This window comes from Struthio camelus, chromosome 2 (assembly GCF_040807025.1).
Source record: "Struthio camelus isolate bStrCam1 chromosome 2, bStrCam1.hap1, whole genome shotgun sequence".
In the NCBI taxonomy this organism is placed as follows: Eukaryota; Metazoa; Chordata; class Aves; order Struthioniformes; family Struthionidae; genus Struthio; species Struthio camelus.
This window is the reverse complement of record NC_090943.1, coordinates 86,949,792-86,969,443: the sequence shown is the minus strand read 5'-3', so window position 1 is coordinate 86,969,443 and position 19,652 is coordinate 86,949,792. Positions and strand designations below refer to the sequence as shown.

Below are 19,652 nucleotides of genomic sequence, written 5' to 3'. Positions count from 1 at the left end.
ATGGTGGAACATGGGAGATGTGTGAAGTGGCTAAGTTGTTTTTTCCACCTACTGGAGAACAGCAGCTTGACTGCTGAGAGTCTTTTCTGGAGTGTGGCTAGCATGGGTCGGGAGGCTTGCACCTGAATCGAAACCTGAGGAAGCCATATCAGTAGTGCTGTTCTTCAGGAGTGCTTAATCTGAATATAAATCTGGGATGGGAAAAGGATTACACTGTCTTGGGAAGGCTCATTTACCTCAGAGTCAGCAGTCAGTATTTATGGTGTTTTTCCCTCTTCTGCCAAAGTGCCACCCTCTGACATGCTTCGGAGGAGTACATTTTCCTTTTTCTCATGAGGCATACGGATATATACACACAAACTACACATACATGCACAAACACAAAAATCTACTGTCTTGAGTTTTCTGGCCTAAAGACCAAAGCAAAGACAGTCGTGATGAAAGTTTTTTTCCCACTTAATGGGGAGATTGTATCATATGAATGACTGAGAATGATTTGATTTTTGAAATAAGTTGAAGGAAACTTGAGACCTGAGGGTTTTTCCTTGATTTCCTAGGAGTATAAAAATAATCAATAAGAGCTGGGTAGGAGAATTTGTAATGCTTGACTTTGGCTTTGCTCTGAGAAAAATACACTTTTTTTTCCGTTTGGTAGATGGAATGCTTAATCTTTGCAGAACAAAAGGGCCATCTGGGAGGTGAAACTTTGCTACCCCCTTTAGGCTGACAGAGACATCAACTTTAAAAGTTAATTAAAAAAAGTCTTACTTTGTTGTGGATACTTGAAAGGACTGTAAATTATTTTTCAAAATCAGATTGGTCACTGTCTGGTTTCTTTGTTTCAAAGGCCTCTTCAGATAGCAAGCATCTGTGCATCACTGTGGATGGTCTAAATCACAACTAAACAACCCTAAGTTTTAACGTGACGTACAGTCCAGCCTTCTATCCGACCTGACTGTGAAAGGATACACGTGTCCTGTACTAAGAAGCACGTAAAAACTTGGCCCACTTTTCCAAAGTCCTCTGCATCCACAACCTCCGACTGAAAACATCTTTGAAAAACAGACTGATGTCTAACTCTAAACTTAGTGTGTAGCACTAGGTGCTGCAATTTAATAAATAAACAACACAGTGTGATATCCCTCTTCTTTGCTTTGCCCTCCTCAGAAAATGAATTATGAAGTTTGTTATGCCAAATAAGAGAGGGAGGTAGGGAATGGGGTTGATAAGTGAACGGCCAATGGGGGAATTGATCGGCGTTGGCAAATTGGGACTCTATTGCACTGTATTTTGTTCTTAATTTAAGTAGCTTTAACCAGTTAGACAACTGTGATGCTGTATGGTTACTGATGCTCACCTGAGTACTTACAGGGCAATGAGCAATTGCCTGCGCCTTGTCTGAGGATTCACTTGCATGCTTGTGGTATGGTTATTTTTCAGTAACAGTAAAATATGCAAGTCTTTGTAATGTGACTGAAGGCTCCTATCTGTGTTATTATTATTCATGTTGTTTTTAAACGATGGTCTAGTATGTAAGTCATTTTCATTGATTGACTGAGAGCCATTACAGCCACCTTATTAAGAAATAATCAGAATGAATCTTTCTGCTCTGATTGTCTGCTGCTCACAGCAGTTAGTGTCCAGCCAGACTGCCAAGTATTGCCCCAGACACTAACTAGTTAAATATTTAATTTTCATTAGTGATACTTGGATAACAGAGTGATGGATACTGGAGGTAACAGAGAGAAGTAGAACAGAGTCATTCTTCCTGAGCAAAGACATGCCTTAAGGAGGTATAATACTTTCTGTATTATTGGGGGTAGGTGTCCTAGAACATGAATTATTTATCTGGTGCTAATGGAAAACTTGAATATTAGAATATTTTTGCTTGTTTGTTTTTCTTTTCCCTAGAGAAGATAAGCTTGTTTCTCAGATTTCCATCTTTTGGCTAACAGGTATAGCAGAAATATCGTAATGCTATATGCATACATAAATGTGAGATTTCAGACCTTTTTCATTCTGAAATGAAGAGCAGGACTTTCTAAATGTTTCACAAAGCAGAGGGGAAAAGATAGGGACAGCCACCTGCCCCTGTATTATCAAGAGATGGTTAGGGCTCTCTGGGAGAGAGCTCTCCAACTCTCTTAGGGAGAGTCCAGGTTTGGAACGGCTCGACAGCGATTCTTTCACATGTGGCAGGCGAGAGCCTTGTTTGTCTGGCTCTTCTCTGATCTCTCCCTTGCTTTGGGTTCGACCAGAAATTCCTTTCTATCCTTGTGTCTGCGTAAAGCTAGCAGGTAAATAGGTGGAAAGGCACCTGATAGTTTAGCAGATGCTGAGGTATGTGAATTTGCAAGTGGTGAATCAATGAAAAATTCTCGTTGGTCGCATGAGTTTGTTGTATTACGTTTTGTCTGCACAGCCAAAGGAGTAGTAAAGCCAGTGGCTCTTGACAGAGGCTCACAAGTAAAACTTTATTCAATTTCTAAGTTGCAAGGTTTGATTTCTAATGCTGTGTAATACCACAAGCCATACAAAAATGTGTACGTGCATCAAAAGGGGTTAAAAACAAAGACTTGTTTTAGTTCTTTTGGAAGCAGAAAAGAAGGTTCTTCCTGGGGATAAAACTCTCACATGAATTTCAAAAGCTCTAACATTAGAGGAAATTTTAACTAAAGCAAAGTAAAGTAATAAAAGCAGTTTAGCTGGAATTTCTCTAAGCAATAAGCTTTTACTATTTTATCATCAATTACCCTTAACCCCTTCCTAACACCTAGAAAAGCAAATGCTTGATTTTGTGGTGAATTAGTTATTCACCTGATGTTTCTGAATTATCTATCATAAAATGATGAGAAAGAATTTTACTATCTCAGTTACAGAAAGGTAGGAAACTGAGTAATTTTTTTAAGAATTTTAGAGTTATAAATGAATTAATTTAGAGAGGTATTTTATGAATCTCTCTGTACAAAGTGAACTTTTTAAAGTTTTAACATTGTCCAGATAGCATGTGTGTCACTAACCAACTTTTGGTTATGACATTTATGATAAAATATGGCCCCAAAACATTAAATTTAGAGCAGATAATTATTTTTCATATAAACATTTTAGATATCATAGGTGAGCAAATTTTTCTCTTCACTATATTAAAATGTTATCTTCCAAGTAACATATATTTAGTACATTTAATGTCTGTTAAAGTATCTCCATTTTTATTATAATTTGTAACTCTTACGTGCACAGAGCACATTCCGTCTCTGAAAGAGCTGTAAGGATTTCATTAGGCACTTAAAGTCTGTAGTTAGTCTGAAAAATCACTCTATTTTTTTCTAGAAGCATAGAATATATGCCTGTGTTTTGGGCTTCCATGTTAAAAATACAATTAATAGCAATGATAAATAGAGGTTAATGTATTTATGAAGAAGGAATTAGGGAATGAACGGAAAAGCAAACTAGAACCTACTCGAAAATTCCTTGGAGCTTTCAAAGACTCCTTTCCTGGTAGGAAGGGAAAGGAAATCTCTCCAGGAGATTTGTTGGGCTTTAACAAATGAGAAGGTTTTTTTGGCTCACCCACTGGCCTGAACTGAAGAAGAAAAGCTGTCCTCATAAGGGGAGGCTAAGGGGCTAAGGGCTGGGGTTCGGGCACGGTGCTCGTGAACTCCTGCATTGAAACGGCCGGAGAACCGGGATCTCCCTGCTGTCAGTGGCCAGGGGATGTGCACCTCAAAAGTTAGGTAGGCAGAAAGATGCATTTTTGTCCACCAAAGCCATAGCTCCCTCTGTGCTTTTCCAGTGCAGAGCATTAGCCCTCCGTCTAGTTTATTTGTAGACCCAGGGCTCCATTTCCACCTGCAGGACCTGTGTGTGTGCTTGTTGTGGCCGTGTCCTCTACTAAGGTGAACGCACTCATTGCAGGGAACTATTTGATTTAGGTTACTCCAAACTCAATGTGTCAATCTTTCTACCTTGAGGCCCAAAGGTATTTTTTTAGCACAATAGGACTATGCCCTGAGCAATTACATTGTACCTGATTGACTGGCTGCAATCTATGATACTGCAGGTATGACATTATCCTCCCTCCATAACGTTGTTCTTTGTGAGTTCAGCTGAGGTGCAAGCTCATCAGGGACTATTTCAGTGCTTTGTTTCACTGAGCTTAGCCTTAAAAATGCAGTATTGATTTCCTATTTAAACCGCAGTATTTCAAACTGCAATAACTAGACAAATTTATGCTTATTATAAAAATAAAAGAAATATATGCAATAAACAAGCATGACTGCTCATTACATGTCTTGAACTAAGTTATATAAATCATAAACCACATATCCAATATATAACTGTAATTTTATTGTGGCATGGAGCTAAGGCTAAGGTAAAGGGGGAAAGATTGTTTTAATTGTAAAAATAAAAGAAAAATAAAGAAACTCACTGCCTTTCATAAAGAATGAGGATATTGGGTGTTATATTTTCTTTAAAAAAATGTATTATATTTTAATTGGTATTATTCTATCCAAACAGTAAAATCATTTAAAGTACACTGTTGGGGAAAGCATAATATGATGATGTGATTTCTCTTTTAAGTTAAGTCACTGCTAACTGAAAATGAATTATCATTTCTTATGGACACTTTCCGTGTCCAAAAAAAAAAAAAAAGTATTCTGATGTTGTAAATAAACGTTCAGAGATTCATGGCAGTTTGCATTTTGTATTTTAGATTGCATATTTCTTGTATATTTTGTAATGCTGGGAGATGGGGCGTGTACACATGAACAACAGAACAGAGGCAGAGGAAGACTTGCCTTTAATTTATGAAACTAAACCAGATACTTGCATGACTGAAATTATGAAAATATATTCACACCAGCTAATAGAAGCCCACTCATCTACCAGATGGAGAAAAAAAAGGGTCAAACAGTTATAGGCAGCATGAAGATAACCTCCAATAATTTTCTATTACTGGGTGTGAGGATTATACAGATGGGAAGACCTGTCCCTATTCTAATATATTCTTTTCTTGTCCTTTTCATTTAAAATTCAGAAGGGCAGAAAATAAGCTGAAAGGAAAATAATTTTTATAAGTACGAATGGTGTTTGTTTCTCTGGACAAGACACAGAATGAGGCTTCAGTAGTAAGTGCCACCAAAATCCGTCTTTTATTTCCTCCTGCACCAACTCATCTGCTGTCTGCATGAGGTCATAAGTGCTGAAATTCACAGCAGGCATCTGTTATAAAATTACTCAATTCATTAGTCATGAGTTTGGGAAATACACAGATGGCACACAGGAGAGACTTTGTGTAAAATGCGTTCCTTTTACCATCTCGGAGATGCTTTCACCATCTCCGAGTTTAATTGCTGACTGGGATGGGAACACTTCCACTTTAACCGGAGAGTGAAAGGTTTTACCTGAGTGAAAGGTTTCTCAAGGAGAAACGAGCTACTTACAGTGCTGATATTTGGTGAGTTTTTGTGAAGCACATCTGGTTTTGAACAACAAAAGCCAATTGAGGACTGTGTTGGCTGAAGTTATTTATAGATGGCTGTGCTCTCCAGTTAGCATTGCTCTTGTCAATATAAATACAGCCTGTTTCAGTCATTGTGATGACCTGTTTATCAAGTATCTGCTCTTATACTCCCAGGCGGTAATGGTGGGTAAAACAAAGGCAACTGTCAGCTTTAAAGAATAAAAATTTAAGCTCTGGAGTTACTATTTTCAATGCTTTCAAGCCCATAAAATATTTTTTTCTTGGTTTATCAATCATCCAAAAAGAGTCAAAGACCACTTAAAACTGCTGGGCATAACAGGACATATGTAGGTAGGCAAGACTGAGTCAAAACCAATTGTCAAGACAGATAAATTACTAAGTATAAGAGTTATTTATTATTAAGCACGCTATTAAGAGTTGCAGTAGGCCTAGCGTAAAGTAGGTGATACCAGAATATGGAGAACCCTCAAATGAATGTTAAAACAATTAAGAAAATTAATGGGTTATCTCTCCGTCCTGTGTTGTCTCTGGGATTATCTATTAATATTCACAAGATAAATGACTTGAAACTTACTGGGCAAAACTACTGCCATTTTCCCTTAAGAGGGTGCCAGCATATGAAATTATATAATGCAGTACTGTTAGAACAAATCTATTAACATTTCAAAAGACCAAAAATGTAAGATTTTGGCTGAAAGTAAAAATTGAGCTATGAATTTCCATAATCTGCTATGGAAAAGCACATCAAGGATTAAATACTTCTTAATATTAGGGTGAGGGATACAGAGATCTTAAAATATATTTTATCTAAATTGTTATAATTGCAGTTGGGAGGCCCATATTTTTGATTTTAAGTGTCTAAGGTTATATACCAAATTTATATTAAGTAATAATTGTGTCCTTATATACACAATACACAAACCAATACAACCCACATGCATTATTTTAAAATATCTAGCCTTGACTTCCTTATCTGACTTTAGTGTATAGAAGTAGTCTTTGTAGCACAAGAGACTGTAATGTATTGTAGCATATCTATTATAATCAAAGTCTGATCAATAGAAGTCTTTTCATATTAAGAACTTAAGTATGTTTGCAATCTCAAATAATTACAAAATATTGGGAAAAACAAGAAGATCCCAGGGAGTAACAAAATGACAACTTTTAGGGCGCTTTAAGCTGTCACACATTCATTGCAGTCTCCCACATTACATATGAAACTATGAATATCTTTGACTTGCAGCATGAGATTTGTAAATTCTTACCTTACAGATATTGTTAATATGTTGAAAGGTCTTCCTGTATGTGCCTTTCTCTCCCTTTTCCCCCCATCTCATATATTTGTTCCAAAAGACACAGAAGGACGGAAGAATGAAGGATGGTTTCTTGATTGTCCATGCTTTTGCCTTGACATTGATAGATTCCTACCAGAAATGAAAATGTTTGTAATTTATCAAAAATAAAGATTCTAGATCATTGATCAAGTAGAAACAGATTCACATGAGTACTTGTTCTGAGGCAAGACCAACACAACTTGATATAAGACAGAACAAAAGAAAAAAAATTGATGAAGTTACTTCATCATCTGACCATCTTCTTAAAGTAAAGGAAACTTCTTGTTATTCTAAGGCATTTTATTTCTTAATTTGAACTGATGGTTAAACTGTAAAGTTACATTACATTTTTACAGAGTAATACTGGCCTGGGGTTGAATCTTACTGAAATCAATATTCATTTTTAGTTGGTAATGAAAATTTGTTTGAATCTGCATTAATTTTCAAGAGTTTAATGAACCAAGGAGTCTTTTGTATTGTCTGATATATTTTATTTTTTATAATGAAAGTTTCAGTCTTGTTTTCTGACAATTATCTGCCTGATATTCTCATGAATATTTGTGTGTTAAATAAGATAATATCTCATGTAGAGGATGATGGTTCAGTGGCTTATACATAAGTCGTAAATGATCTGCTCTAAGTATCACTAGTGATGACAAAGCTGATGCAATAAGTATGCATAAGTAGTTGTAGGTAAGATCAGCTTTTTGTTTTGCCCTCACATGGAATATTTTTATATAGTTCATCATTCACTTTGTCACTCAACTCAACGTTAGATGGCTGCAATTTACTTTTGGAAGTATGTATCGTTTGGTTTTGTTATGTTACCCATCTTAGATAATCACTTTCTTATATACTCAAAAGCCAGTTGCTAAGGTATGTGTGTGCAGCTATAATAATTTTATTATTGTAGTGCTCAGAAATCCCAAACATAATTAGACTCCTCTCCAGTGTTAGGCACTTCATAATACGAGACAAAAAGGAAGTCTGTACTATAATAAGGGCGCTGTTTATTGGATACTGGTGTAGTAAATCGCATATTTTTTGTGCTGTAACACATCTTTGTATGTTAGCCTTGCTATGAACGTGCTACAAGGACAGTCATACTCGGAGTTCAGGAGCATCATTCTCATTTCTCTTTGGTTTTACTCAGTAAAAATTCAATAGAGTGTTCCAGATTCACATTAGTATCACTCCTGATATCTACAGGTGTAATTGACATTAGAATTGATTTCTAACTCAGTGTAGAAAATATGACTGTGCAAATAGCTGTTGTTTTGGGTGAAGGGACGTCCTTAGCAGTCAAATCCAAAAAAATCAGAGCCTTAGCCAAATTCGTATTATTTTTGCCAAGTTGAATAAATAGTAACTTCATACCAGCCAAAATATTTGATCTGAAACATTAGGATTTGGGGACTTTTGTAATAGAATAAAAAAGGGAGAGCTAAACTCACCTTATTGCAGGAGAAAGGCCAGCATCTACTTGTTACCCAGCAGTGCGATTCTGACAGTTCTCAACAGTGGATAACACCAATCCCCCAGAAATACTGAGATACACCTTTTTTCCATTTGTGGGATTTGTACCCCTATTTCTCATATTTTATGAAAGCACTCTCTTCACAGAGCTACAGAATATTTGGGGTTGGTAGTAGGGTATTGGTTTTCCATTCCTCCCATTGATGACGATCAGCTTCATATGAATGAACACTGAAGGAGGGATTGAGATTCAGGGTGTTCAGCTTCATGAGTACCTAAACTATGTAGCTGGAGAACCACTCTAGACCATTCTAGGTTTTTTTTTTTTTTTTTGCTTCTAGTATCCCATGCAAAGATTAAATATGTAAGACCTTGTTGAGAGTCCAGCAGTTAGATTGTTTTCCTAGCAGGTAGGAAAAATGACTTTTCCACCACTGTGTGAGCCAGCTGGCACAGGTTCTGTATGTTCCACTTCCCAAACAAGTTTCATGGCTGCAGAGGTGGAACTTGGTCAATCATTCTGTGAAACTGTTCCAGCTCCTAGGACGGACAGAGTGAGAATTACTCTCCTAGACAGTTTGAGGTTTCTAAGCTATTCACTTATAATTCTCACCCCGCCCCCTCATTTTGATGTTATCAAGTAGTTCCTACCCTGACCTCTCACTGAAAAAGACAAGGTGGACAAAAGCAGAAAAAGGACATACTGTGGTTGTTTCCAAGGTGTCCAGATAAGCTATGAAATAGAAGATCATCGAATTCACAAAAATCTAGAAGCTGATCAAATGGGAATTCTTCAACTAAATGCCTTTGAGAATCTCAGCCTAGCTGATTTGCTTAACGTCAGAGAAAGAAACTGTATCAAGTTGAGAGAGGAACTAAGGTTTTCCAAATCCTGTTACCATTCTTTTAACCACAGGTTATATCAAATACTTTTGGAGTTAATTTTAATAGATACTAACAGCATAGAAATCTTTTTATTCTGTTACCGTATTTTCCTATTTCAAGATATTGCAAATAAGTGAGGTTAGATGGTCAGCTATTACAACATATCCACATTTATAGATCTGAGCTGGCTTTCCGTCTGGCATGGATCAAACATTTTACAGTCCTGCCAAGTTTTCAAACCTCTTTATGGGTAGGAAGATGGTTGTTTTACATTAGCTGTTGTTTCACATAAGCAAAAGCATTCTCAGTGCTGACAGATTTATGATTAAGGTGGCTGCAGAAACATTCCCACCATCAGTGCATAATGGATACTTTGTCAGTAAGCAATTTGCGTCCATTCACAGAGGGGCAATAACCATTATCGCTGGACTGAAGACAGTTTTGAGTGCTTCATGGAGCTTTCTTGCTAGCCTCCATGTGACAATAGCTCATCTGATGTCTGATCCAACTAGATACCTCATACAGAATTGCCTTTCCAAGACTTCTCTAAATCAGGTCTTAGGCACATATTAGTGAGCGCCGAGGATGTAAGGCTGTCCTCTCCAGAAGAAGGAATAACCTTTGCCAAGCTTGGTAAGGTGACTTGTCTGCTGTGCCATGACTCTCTCTGATTAAAAAGCTATTGCAGTAGCAATGGTATGCATCAGTTTTGCTATTCCTACAACATTAATTTGCTCAGGTTGTTTTGATGACTGGCAGTATAATTCAGGTCAGTGACGAAATTTTTGCAGGAGTACTGCTGTATTTGTTATTCTCAATAAATAATGTTAATAATGATGTTTAATTCCTCATTTGCATTTTATAAACTACTAAACCTACAGTCTTTAGGGGAGAGTAAATAGAATCAACGTTTCTTAATTTTCATGTTTTAACAGACTGTCTGTGCTTGCTGCTGGGTCACTTTGATCTTGTTTTTCAAACTGGGGAAATGAATAAATGGAAAACATGTAAAACCTTAGTGTATAAAACAGTGTGTAGCTAAACTTATTTTTGGGATTTTGTGCAAAGGTTCTCCCTCTGTAGTTTTCTTTATGGGTTTAGTCCCCAACAAGGATACTTAAATCCATATGAGGTAGTCTGAAGAAATGACTAGCAGCAGCTAATCTCGAAAGAAAGCAAGATCTAAAAAAATCTGGCCTTCTGTACTTTCATTTTGTATGAGAAAGAGATGCATTAAGAATGTGCATCTGTACACAACTCTTACTAGCTAAATATCTCCTTGTGAACACCAGAGGAAATAATGCCTAAAATTTTTTTAGGAAATATAGTGCCTACCTGATGGCTACATGTTCTGACTGGATTTCTAAATCCTTATCTCCTAGCCCTCATAAGAGCTTTCCAGGCAAAGGGATATAAGGTTGCTAGATTTAAATGTCTAATGAAAGTATGATAATGTAAAAGCCTCACAACAGGTTTAGACTTCCTAGCTGGAAGCATAACACATAGCTTAAAAAGAAAATGTAAACCCTTGAACACACACTGAAGGAAATACCAGTCTTAGCCTTTGAATTGCTATACAAGTTCCAAGTGCATTGCTGCGTATTATGCATCAGGCCGCTTCTACCAGGCTTCCTCCAAAGCATGCAGTGACTTGTTGGGGAAGGAGAGGGGGCAGGAAACCCTCTGCCTCAGTCTTCTGCTGCTCCACTTTTATGTAGCAGAAAGCTAGAGTGGGAACTGAGCGTGTTGGGGTACTGGATTCTCAATAACTGGCCTTCTCACTGATAAGCTGTAAATTAAAAATAAATCTTCACAGTAAACTCTTTTGCAGCAGATGAGGGTGTCTGTGCTGCAATCCCATATAGCAACACCTACTAGTCTCCCCTTTTTTCTGAGCCTCCTGTTCATCAGCATCTTGAAGCTTTAAGCAGGAAGCAGTGTTAGCATCGCCCTTTTCTCGTTCTGCAGCATAAATTTGGAAGGCAGGCCGAGAGACCAATAGAGAAGGGGTTAAAGTGCTATGTGTTTTGCACTTGGTTATTACCTTCCAGCCAAAGGGGAATTGTTCCCCTTTCACTGAAGTCCTTCAATCTCTTCGCATTACTTTTGGTGCTGTATAACATTTTAAAAGCTCCCTGACTGACAGACATGGCCGGAGGCCGAGATCTGCTGGGAGAACCGTAATGTACAAAGCTTCCTCAGCAAAGAGCTGTGGTATAGCAGTTCAGTTGAATACTGCATGATTTTGAGGTCTGTGAAGCAGGGCAGACTATCCCACCACTTTTTCGTGTTGTTTATTTCTGACTCTCATCCATGCCTAGCCAATTCAAAAGGGTACTTAGCGTTCTTTTTTGCTATGTTGCATGGTTCCTGTGATTTTGCTGTTAAGAACTAGGCACGCACCCTGCAACAGTGGGTCAAGAGAGGCACAGGAGTTTGGAAGTCTTGGAACTGAATTATGAAGGAACGCAGTCTGAACCTAATGTGACGTGCCGTTGAATGCATTGAGGAGGGAAGCGTACAAAGTAATATGTGAACTGTTAAATAAATAAAGTTGTTAACAGAACTACGTTCCACATATACGGATATTGAGTGTGGCTCTGTATCATTGTATGGTCCTGTGTGAGAGTAGATCTGCAGTGTGGTTCTTTGCTGGAATAAAATCGTAAGAATACAAACAATAATGCAAATGGGATCTTCGAAATGTGCATTGTACCTAGGAGTATTTTGCTCTAAATGGCAAAAAATTGCAATGCATTGAGTGCATATTAGAATTTTTTTCTTTTTTAAAAGGATCATGAACAAATAGGAGTCCTTCCCCTCCCTGAGATAGCAAGCTTTAATCCTTTGTGAAGGTAGGTCACCTTCACTAGATATATTTTCACTACATTTTTTATTCTTTTTTTTTAGTTAAGATCCAAACGTAGCCTTTCTAATCAGAATGGGAAAGCTTGTTCTATATTTAGAATAGAAACTTATTTTTCCAGGCGTTTTTTTTTTTTTCCTTCCTCAAAACCTGTTACATTTTCCAGCCTCTCAATTATAAATACTTTCCATTTAGGCAGTTCACCAAGTAGCTAACAAATAAAAATTTCCATGTCATTTATTGCTATGGATCATAATAATATTATTCATAAGGAAAGTATAACCTTTGGCAGTGTTTGAAAATGGGAAAAAGTATACGGTAAGTTACTTTGCCATATCTTCTTTACTGAGGTTCATATTGCATAATTGATTTTTAAACAGAACTCGTTATTGATTTGTTGGAGACTTCTGCTTAAAAATCAATGGCAAGATACGGCCCTAACAAAGTGGTGAATTCCATAGTGATATAAGTTGTATTTTTTTTTAAATGTAAAACGCATCTATCTTAAATCCTAAAAGCTGTATTTTTTGTACCTGACAAACAGTAAACGGTAACGTAGGCTAGCACTTCATTCCTATGTTGTAAGTCTTAATGAAGCATAATTACTAATTTATTCTTAAATCTTCAGTCCACACTGGGATTTCAAATTTGCTAGAATAGAACTATGGTTTTTAGAAATGTTGATTGTCAAAAACCACCTTCGATCCTCTTCGATTCAGAGTAGTGCAATATACAGACTGTTGGCTGTCCACCAATAATGAAGGAGAAACATGAAAGTGAAAGCGTGTTCCTCAGACAAATGTCCTGCGCCTCCCAAAGATCTGAGGGTTCAGTTTAAGGCTCAGGAGCCACATGAAAGCCATTCCCTCTTTTAAAAGAAACATCAGTAGCTTGAATAGGGGGGAAAGGCTAAGATAAAGGTCTTTGCATGTTGCCCCAGTACTTGCTAATGCCCATCAAAACATAGTTGCTGTGTTACTGTTTATTGACTAATTCTAACTTCTAAAGTGGAGTATCTCCATTCGTTTCAGCATGCACTCTGTAGACTGAGCAGCCTTCACAGTGTCTTCACTGGGTTTTTGGATTGTATGAGTGCTCATTCTGACCAGTTTTAATCACCACTGAATTTCGTGCAAAGGTGCAGATGGCAGCTATGCTAAGGTGACATTTTATTGAATACAAAAATAAAGCACCTTTGCTAATTGTACTGTGGCTAAAAACCACAGTTTATTCGTCCAACTATCTTTCTATTAAAATGGCCTACACTAGTTTAAAGATGATGATAACAGTTCCTTTAAGGATTGTTTTTTTTTCTGTTTTGTTTTGTTTTGCTGATGGCATTTGGCTGCTACAAGGATCACCACAGTTGTAATTGTCACCATGATGTGATAGCTCTGTCTCAGCCCTATAGTTAGTTAGCACTGATTTATTTTTAATCTATATACCTGACATTTGTCAGTATAAATGAGTGTCATTGTCCTACCCTACTAGTTTCTGTGTTATTTCATTTTCTACACTGACTGCAGTTCCATCATTTTCTTCATATATCAGAACATCATTTTTTATTTATTTTATGGTAGTCTTGAAGAGTAATATAGCTATTATTTTGATGCCAGGCTCGTCCTGAGAAGAGAATTCCAGTCGTAGACTGCACGTGGCGTATTGGTAGCTGTGTGGTGTTTAGCTGTAAGGGCACTATTTCCCATGTTTTAGTTCCCATGGGCTTCATACATATCTATTCTCCCGAGACCAAGGTTCAGTATCAACTTCATCCATGTCCAGCTGTAGTAAGAAAAAGGGGATGCTTCCAAGGTACTTTTCTGGAAAAGCATTCCAGCTCTTGATAGTAGTGGAGAAGAGTGCCTCCTCTCTTCCCTTACATATTCTGTGTGAATCGAGAGTAAACGCTTTTGACATCACTGACATGTAACAGTTTTGCTTGATAACTGGGTCATAAAGCAGAGGCTATGGTCTTGTCTTCAGACAGACACAAAAGTAACGCTGAGTAGAGCCAGCATGAGCTATTTCTATAATAACCACACAATGTTCTAGAGCAGCTTAGTGCTACAGTCAAAACAGTAATCGTTTTTAAAACTCTGATTCCTAATCTTTTCTGTCTGTCTCTACAAACTAACTAGGTGTGAGAATTTTGATGAACGCTTCAATGTAATTTTATGTAATTTGATGTTGCCATGTAAATCTCTTTTATAGGTCCCTTTAGATGGAATTTAATGCGGCAAAAACCTTGTCATCAGAAGGATTAATGCCTGCATTAGCATTTCCGCAATAAAATCAGAAGCTAAGTGGTGGAGGCCACAGACACCTCAAACCTGGATTCCTCTGCTCTGCATTAAGTGCTGGAGTTTTTATTACTTGCTGTAGGGAAGCTGTTGCCAATGCTTACAAGGAACTGCTTATCCCTGCTTCTCTGGGTCCTGTTTGATGGAGGTCTCCTAACGCCACTGCATCCACAACCACAACAGACTTTAGGAGCAGAGCCAAGAGAAAATGTTGCCCCAGTGCCAGGGAGGAGGTCATCTGCCCAGCGAGTCAAACGAGGCTGGGTGTGGAATCAGTTTTTTGTGCTGGAGGAGTACATGGGCTCCGAACCTCAGTATGTGGGAAAGGTAATTTTTCACTCTTTCTTTAAAAGTTGAAATGACACAGACAAATAGTAAAATGTGCTATAAATATGTGCATGTTTCTGATGGGACAAATCTTCTTCAGCAGACAGTAGTTCTCTCTGTCCATCTCCCTCACCTTTCAACCTCTCCTGTAGCTACTATAGGCATTATTATTATATTTATCTTATTCCCTTATCCTTGATTTTGAAATAAAAAAAAGAACTAGAAATTCTAAAGTAAGTTTGTGGTACACACCAACTAACTGTTATAGAAGCTACTATAATATTGTACTTTATTTTTAACAACAAACATCAGACCAATTTCAAGGATAAGATTTGAACCCAGAAATTTTTAGCCCAGAATGCACAGAGTCATTTCTGTCATCGGTTGGATTGCTCCAGTTGGTTTTCAGCCAACACAGATAACTGTTTTTTACTCTGTTATCGTATGCCTTGATATCATTTGCTTTTCTTTTTGATTGTTCAGACTCTTTTCATGTATTTCTAGTACAATTTATTGCTTCATAATTCAAATTCTTGCACTGTAGCTTTTATTCTTGGTGCACACATATCCACAGCCACACTTGCACAGAATGCATACAATTCTTTTTCTCATTTTGTAGCCACTATTTCTTTAATAGTGCCTAAGTAATTTGATAGCCTGCTTTTTGTGTGTATGTGGCAGGGGGAATTAATTTAGGTAATAGAGTTTTCGGAAAGGAAAGCTGTAATGAGACCTGATAAAAAATGGTAGCACGGTATATATTACGTTAATGCATGTTACATATAGTTTTCAGTTTGAGTGGGGGCCCTCACTGGATGAAAATAAGAGGTCAAGGATTCATCTCCTGGGCCCCCAAATGCTGCTGCCGTAGAGGGTGGATTCAGGTTCACTTACAATGAAAATAAGGCATCATGCTTCATTTTTTACCTCAACACCATATTTTAACTCTTTGTTTTTAGTATAAAGGCTGAGAAGGAGTAATTTTTTTCTAAAATAACTAAAATTCACAGAAAATTAATTTCCTCTCCTGCCCTTCCAAGAAACTATTACAAGTAGAGGAAGTATAAATAAAACAGCAGAAATCTATATGTGGTTCAGTAGGTGATTTGACAAATCAGCCCAAAAATGTGCTTGGATGTTACAGATTCAGGCATTAGTGTTAAGCACTAGAGCATATTAGTCAAAAAGATCTGAAAAGCAGTGTATGTATAGCACGATAGTATGGTGAGTCTGTTTTACAGTCTGGAGAAGAAAGGGAGATCATACCATGATAAATTGCATATTTGTTACTTCCCCATGTTACAAATTCTGCTTTCTCAAACACATCTTTGTTCTGACCACTAGCTAAAGATGCAAACAAGGACTCTAATCACAGCCAGTGCTACAGCACAAGCTACACGACCGCTGTGTTTTTTACCTCAGAAGCCAGAGACGCTGTTACTGCTGCACAGTAATTCATTAGTCTTTTTCCCTTTGTAGGCTGGGTAAGCATTTAGGGTCAACTGTAGGCTGCCAAAACCATATTATTTTTACACAAAAATGCGTATAATCAATACATTTTAATTAATAAGTAACTTGAGAATTAACGGGATATTTTCATTAAGAGTATAGCTTATCACATCACAGGTATGTTTTTAAATCCGAAGGTATTTTTACAATTATTTCAACTTACTGCAAAGACCTTTTTTTTTTAAATATGAGGAAAAAGATGTAATTGTACTGTGGTATACGTAACAATGATGCCTTTTGAGCACTTATGATGTATTTCAAGAAAATGTGCTGCTTCTACCTACTAAATAAAATAAAATACAGAGGGATCTGCTGGTGAAACACAAAATAATTTAGGATACGTAGTTAGTACATCCATAACATTAAATCAGAAAATCTGTTTCCAGAACATGAAATTCATTCCAGACAATCTTTTTTTTAAGTTGTGTTTATTACCTTCTAAGCTTCCACTTGATGTTTATTATAGCTTACTTTAGCTGTATTAACCATTTATTTCAATCTACCTGAAAAAGAACCTGCCAGTTTTTGAATAAGTCATTCTTTGCTTATCTCTTTAAAGGAAAAAAAAAAAGATACTGAGGATATTAGCAATTTCCCTTGCTCCTCCATGAGCACTCAAAGAAGGCAGAGCACCGAATGGAAGAAATTGTTCTGTTAAATCTAGAAGGTGAAAATAACGCCCAATATAAATTCATAGGCATCCTTAACATACCAAAACACACCCAGAAGTAGCTAATCAATATCCTTAGATTTTATGTAATTTTTTAAAAAAATCGAAATTTTTAAAGATGCAAAATAGAATCAAGTTCCTGATTGATTGCAGAAATACCTTAGTTTTATTGTTAGGATAACTTAACATTATTCTACAACAATATATATTTAAAAACTAATTCTTTGTGCAATACTAGTGTGGCAAGTCTTAAAGTGATGTTAACTATATTACAAAGTGTAGGTTATTTCATGTGTCCTGGAATTACAGTTTTGCTATGTTCTTCTTCTAGCCTTGATAGCAGGGCATAATATAGTGACAGGTGCATTGGCGTTTATATTGCTTATTATAGAACTGCGGCACTAACAATGTCACAGTAATTTATAAATAGGAGTTTAATGTGTCTATTAAATCAGCTGACAATTTCACTAAACAGTTAGGGATGACTAGTTAATTTTGGAAGCCACCTGGAGGAGAACACAGATTTACAGCAGTAATGTCAGCTGTTATCAGCCAACACACGCAATTCATTTTATGTCTGTTTTTAGAAGACTATCTCAAGAAGTGTCAGGTTACAAATCAAAATATAGTTTAGAAACTGATGGGGTTTAGTCTAGTTCCCAGTTAGAGATCTTGAAATAGTGCTTTTCATATTTGATGCATTCAAAGCTGAAAATAAAAAAAAAAAAAATCTTGTGATATACCTTGACCATTTAACCTGAATGTTAGATCAAAGGTTTGGAAATCCTCTGCTTATGTCATATGTAAAAATCTAACAGGTTCCCAAACAACAGTAGCTCCCTTTAGCAGAGATCCAGGTATCAGACTTAGGCTAAAATGCAAATTTGGAATATGGTCTTGCCGTGTGATATATTTCTGCAAGTTGGAGGGATTCTGTAGAGAAAACCTGAAGATACATATTTTACTATGCTTTGTGTGTTTTCTTGGTACTGTGACGCTCTAGAAGAGCACATAAAATAGCATATGTGTAGGCCAAGATAAAAAAGTTCATGATTCTTTTTTGTGCCAAAGCTTAGTTCTCACAGAATGATGAGAAAAATATCAGATTGCCTGATGCTCAGGCATAGCCGTGTCCTAACACAGTTTAAAACCACAAGGTAGCAGTTTTAATTTCTTTTATGCAGGGACAATCCTTGCTAAAGTCTTTCTTCATTTTTCTGTTTTAATAGCAACATGCAGGGGCAGCTTAACAAATTGAAGGTTCAAGAGAACAAAATACATGAGAAGAACAATAGATGTTCTTCATTATCAAGACAAAACAAGGCAAAAAGTGTTAGTTGTTATACATGTAGTATATTTGCCTTTACATATACATACATTTGTGTGTGTATGTGTGTGTATATATATATATTTCACATATATACATTTATCCCCAACATTTAAACGCATTGCAGCTTTTTTGTGTGTTGTACACATGCACATTAGCAGTTAGTGGGGAGTTTGGCTGGCTGTCCTCAAGCTTGAAGATAAGCATATGGCAACTTGTGCTGAACACAAGAAGGGGTACATAGGAAAGCATTATGGAATCCTTTCCAAGGTGGTTGTCATTTTTTTTCCTGTTTTCCAGTGTCCAACAACTAAATATTCTCAGCTTGTCAGTATTATCTTGCCAGTGACTCACCTATACTGTCTTGTTTTGTGTGTTTTTGTTCTCTTAAACCTCCACTGCGTTATACGTGCTCACACACATATCTGTACATGCCTGCTACAGAATTTTCTGAAATCAGCTGAAAAGTATTATAGCCACCACTGCCTTATGGTAATGTGGGGTGCACATAGCAATGGTATTTTTCATCTGACTGACTCCTGAGAAATTCTCATTGTGTTCAGACATTTCTCCACATACCAAGGCAGAAACGGAGCTAGTGAGCAGCAAGCGGGGCAGTTCTCTGCTATGAATCTGTGAGCAGAAGAGAGTACTTTTCTGGCGTTTCATATATGTTCACTGCATCTGAAATATGAACACAATACCCATTTATGCATTTCGTAGCGGATAGATTTTAATGTAATGAAATTCATGTGGACCACTTTTTTCAGGCATAAAATGACATCTTTTTCTGTGTGCACACTCCGATTTTACAGTTCTTTTCCCGGTCACGTGAATATCTGGATGGCAGGGCAGTCTAGGGAGGAAATTTTGCACTGCTTGTGCAGAATCTGTTTTGAGACAAACACGTTTCCAGTGTTGTGGCACTCAGTCTGGTGTTATTCACAAGCACTGAGTTAACGTGGAAGACAGAAAGGGAGAATTAAAGGAAAATAAATGCATGCACATAATCTAAATGCTACTGCCCCTTGAAGAAAAACAAAAGTCTAAGTCGCTGTTGATACCTCCACCCTGATTAATCTGATCTTTTTAAATTATATTTCTACAAAATTTCTGTTAGGACAATCATGAAGATGTTTCATTAAAACTGTCACAAAGTGTTTGCTAGTTTATCAGATTTTACGCCCACAATTGAAGCAAAAGTGTTAGAGGGAGACCTGTATCATTGCCATTAGACATTTGCACCATGCCACCTTCAGGAGGCTGGAGCTGTTGTTACAGGTGCTGCTACAAGTAATGTGTTAATTCACACTCTTGAGAAGGACATCACAGTTGCTCATTTCGGGATAATTTTAATTTGAAAGGGCTGGAACTGTAGTTACAGCAATGAGCTTGTTCAGTCCATTTTAACTCATGGGAATTCGTATATCCACCTCTGTCTGCAGACATCAAGGTGAAATTCCTGTGGGCCCT

General features: G+C 37.1%; 1 protein-coding gene across 18 annotated transcripts in view; it reads left to right on the top strand.

The window, feature by feature from the left end:
* Nucleotides 1–19,652, top strand: part of CDH12 (cadherin 12) — a 646,759-nt gene that overhangs the window by 472,126 nt on the left and 154,981 nt on the right. For 14 of the 18 annotated variants that reach the window (XM_068931482.1, XM_068931489.1, XM_009679465.2 and 11 more), the window contains one exon: nt 14,258–14,673. The exons of the other annotated variants lie outside the window; for them this stretch is intronic. In XM_068931482.1, coding sequence (XP_068787583.1) covers nt 14,443–14,673 — 231 coding nt within the window. In that variant the 5' untranslated portion in view covers nt 14,258–14,442. The remainder of the gene's footprint in view (nt 1–14,257; nt 14,674–19,652) is intronic. 18 annotated transcript variants of the gene reach the window in all.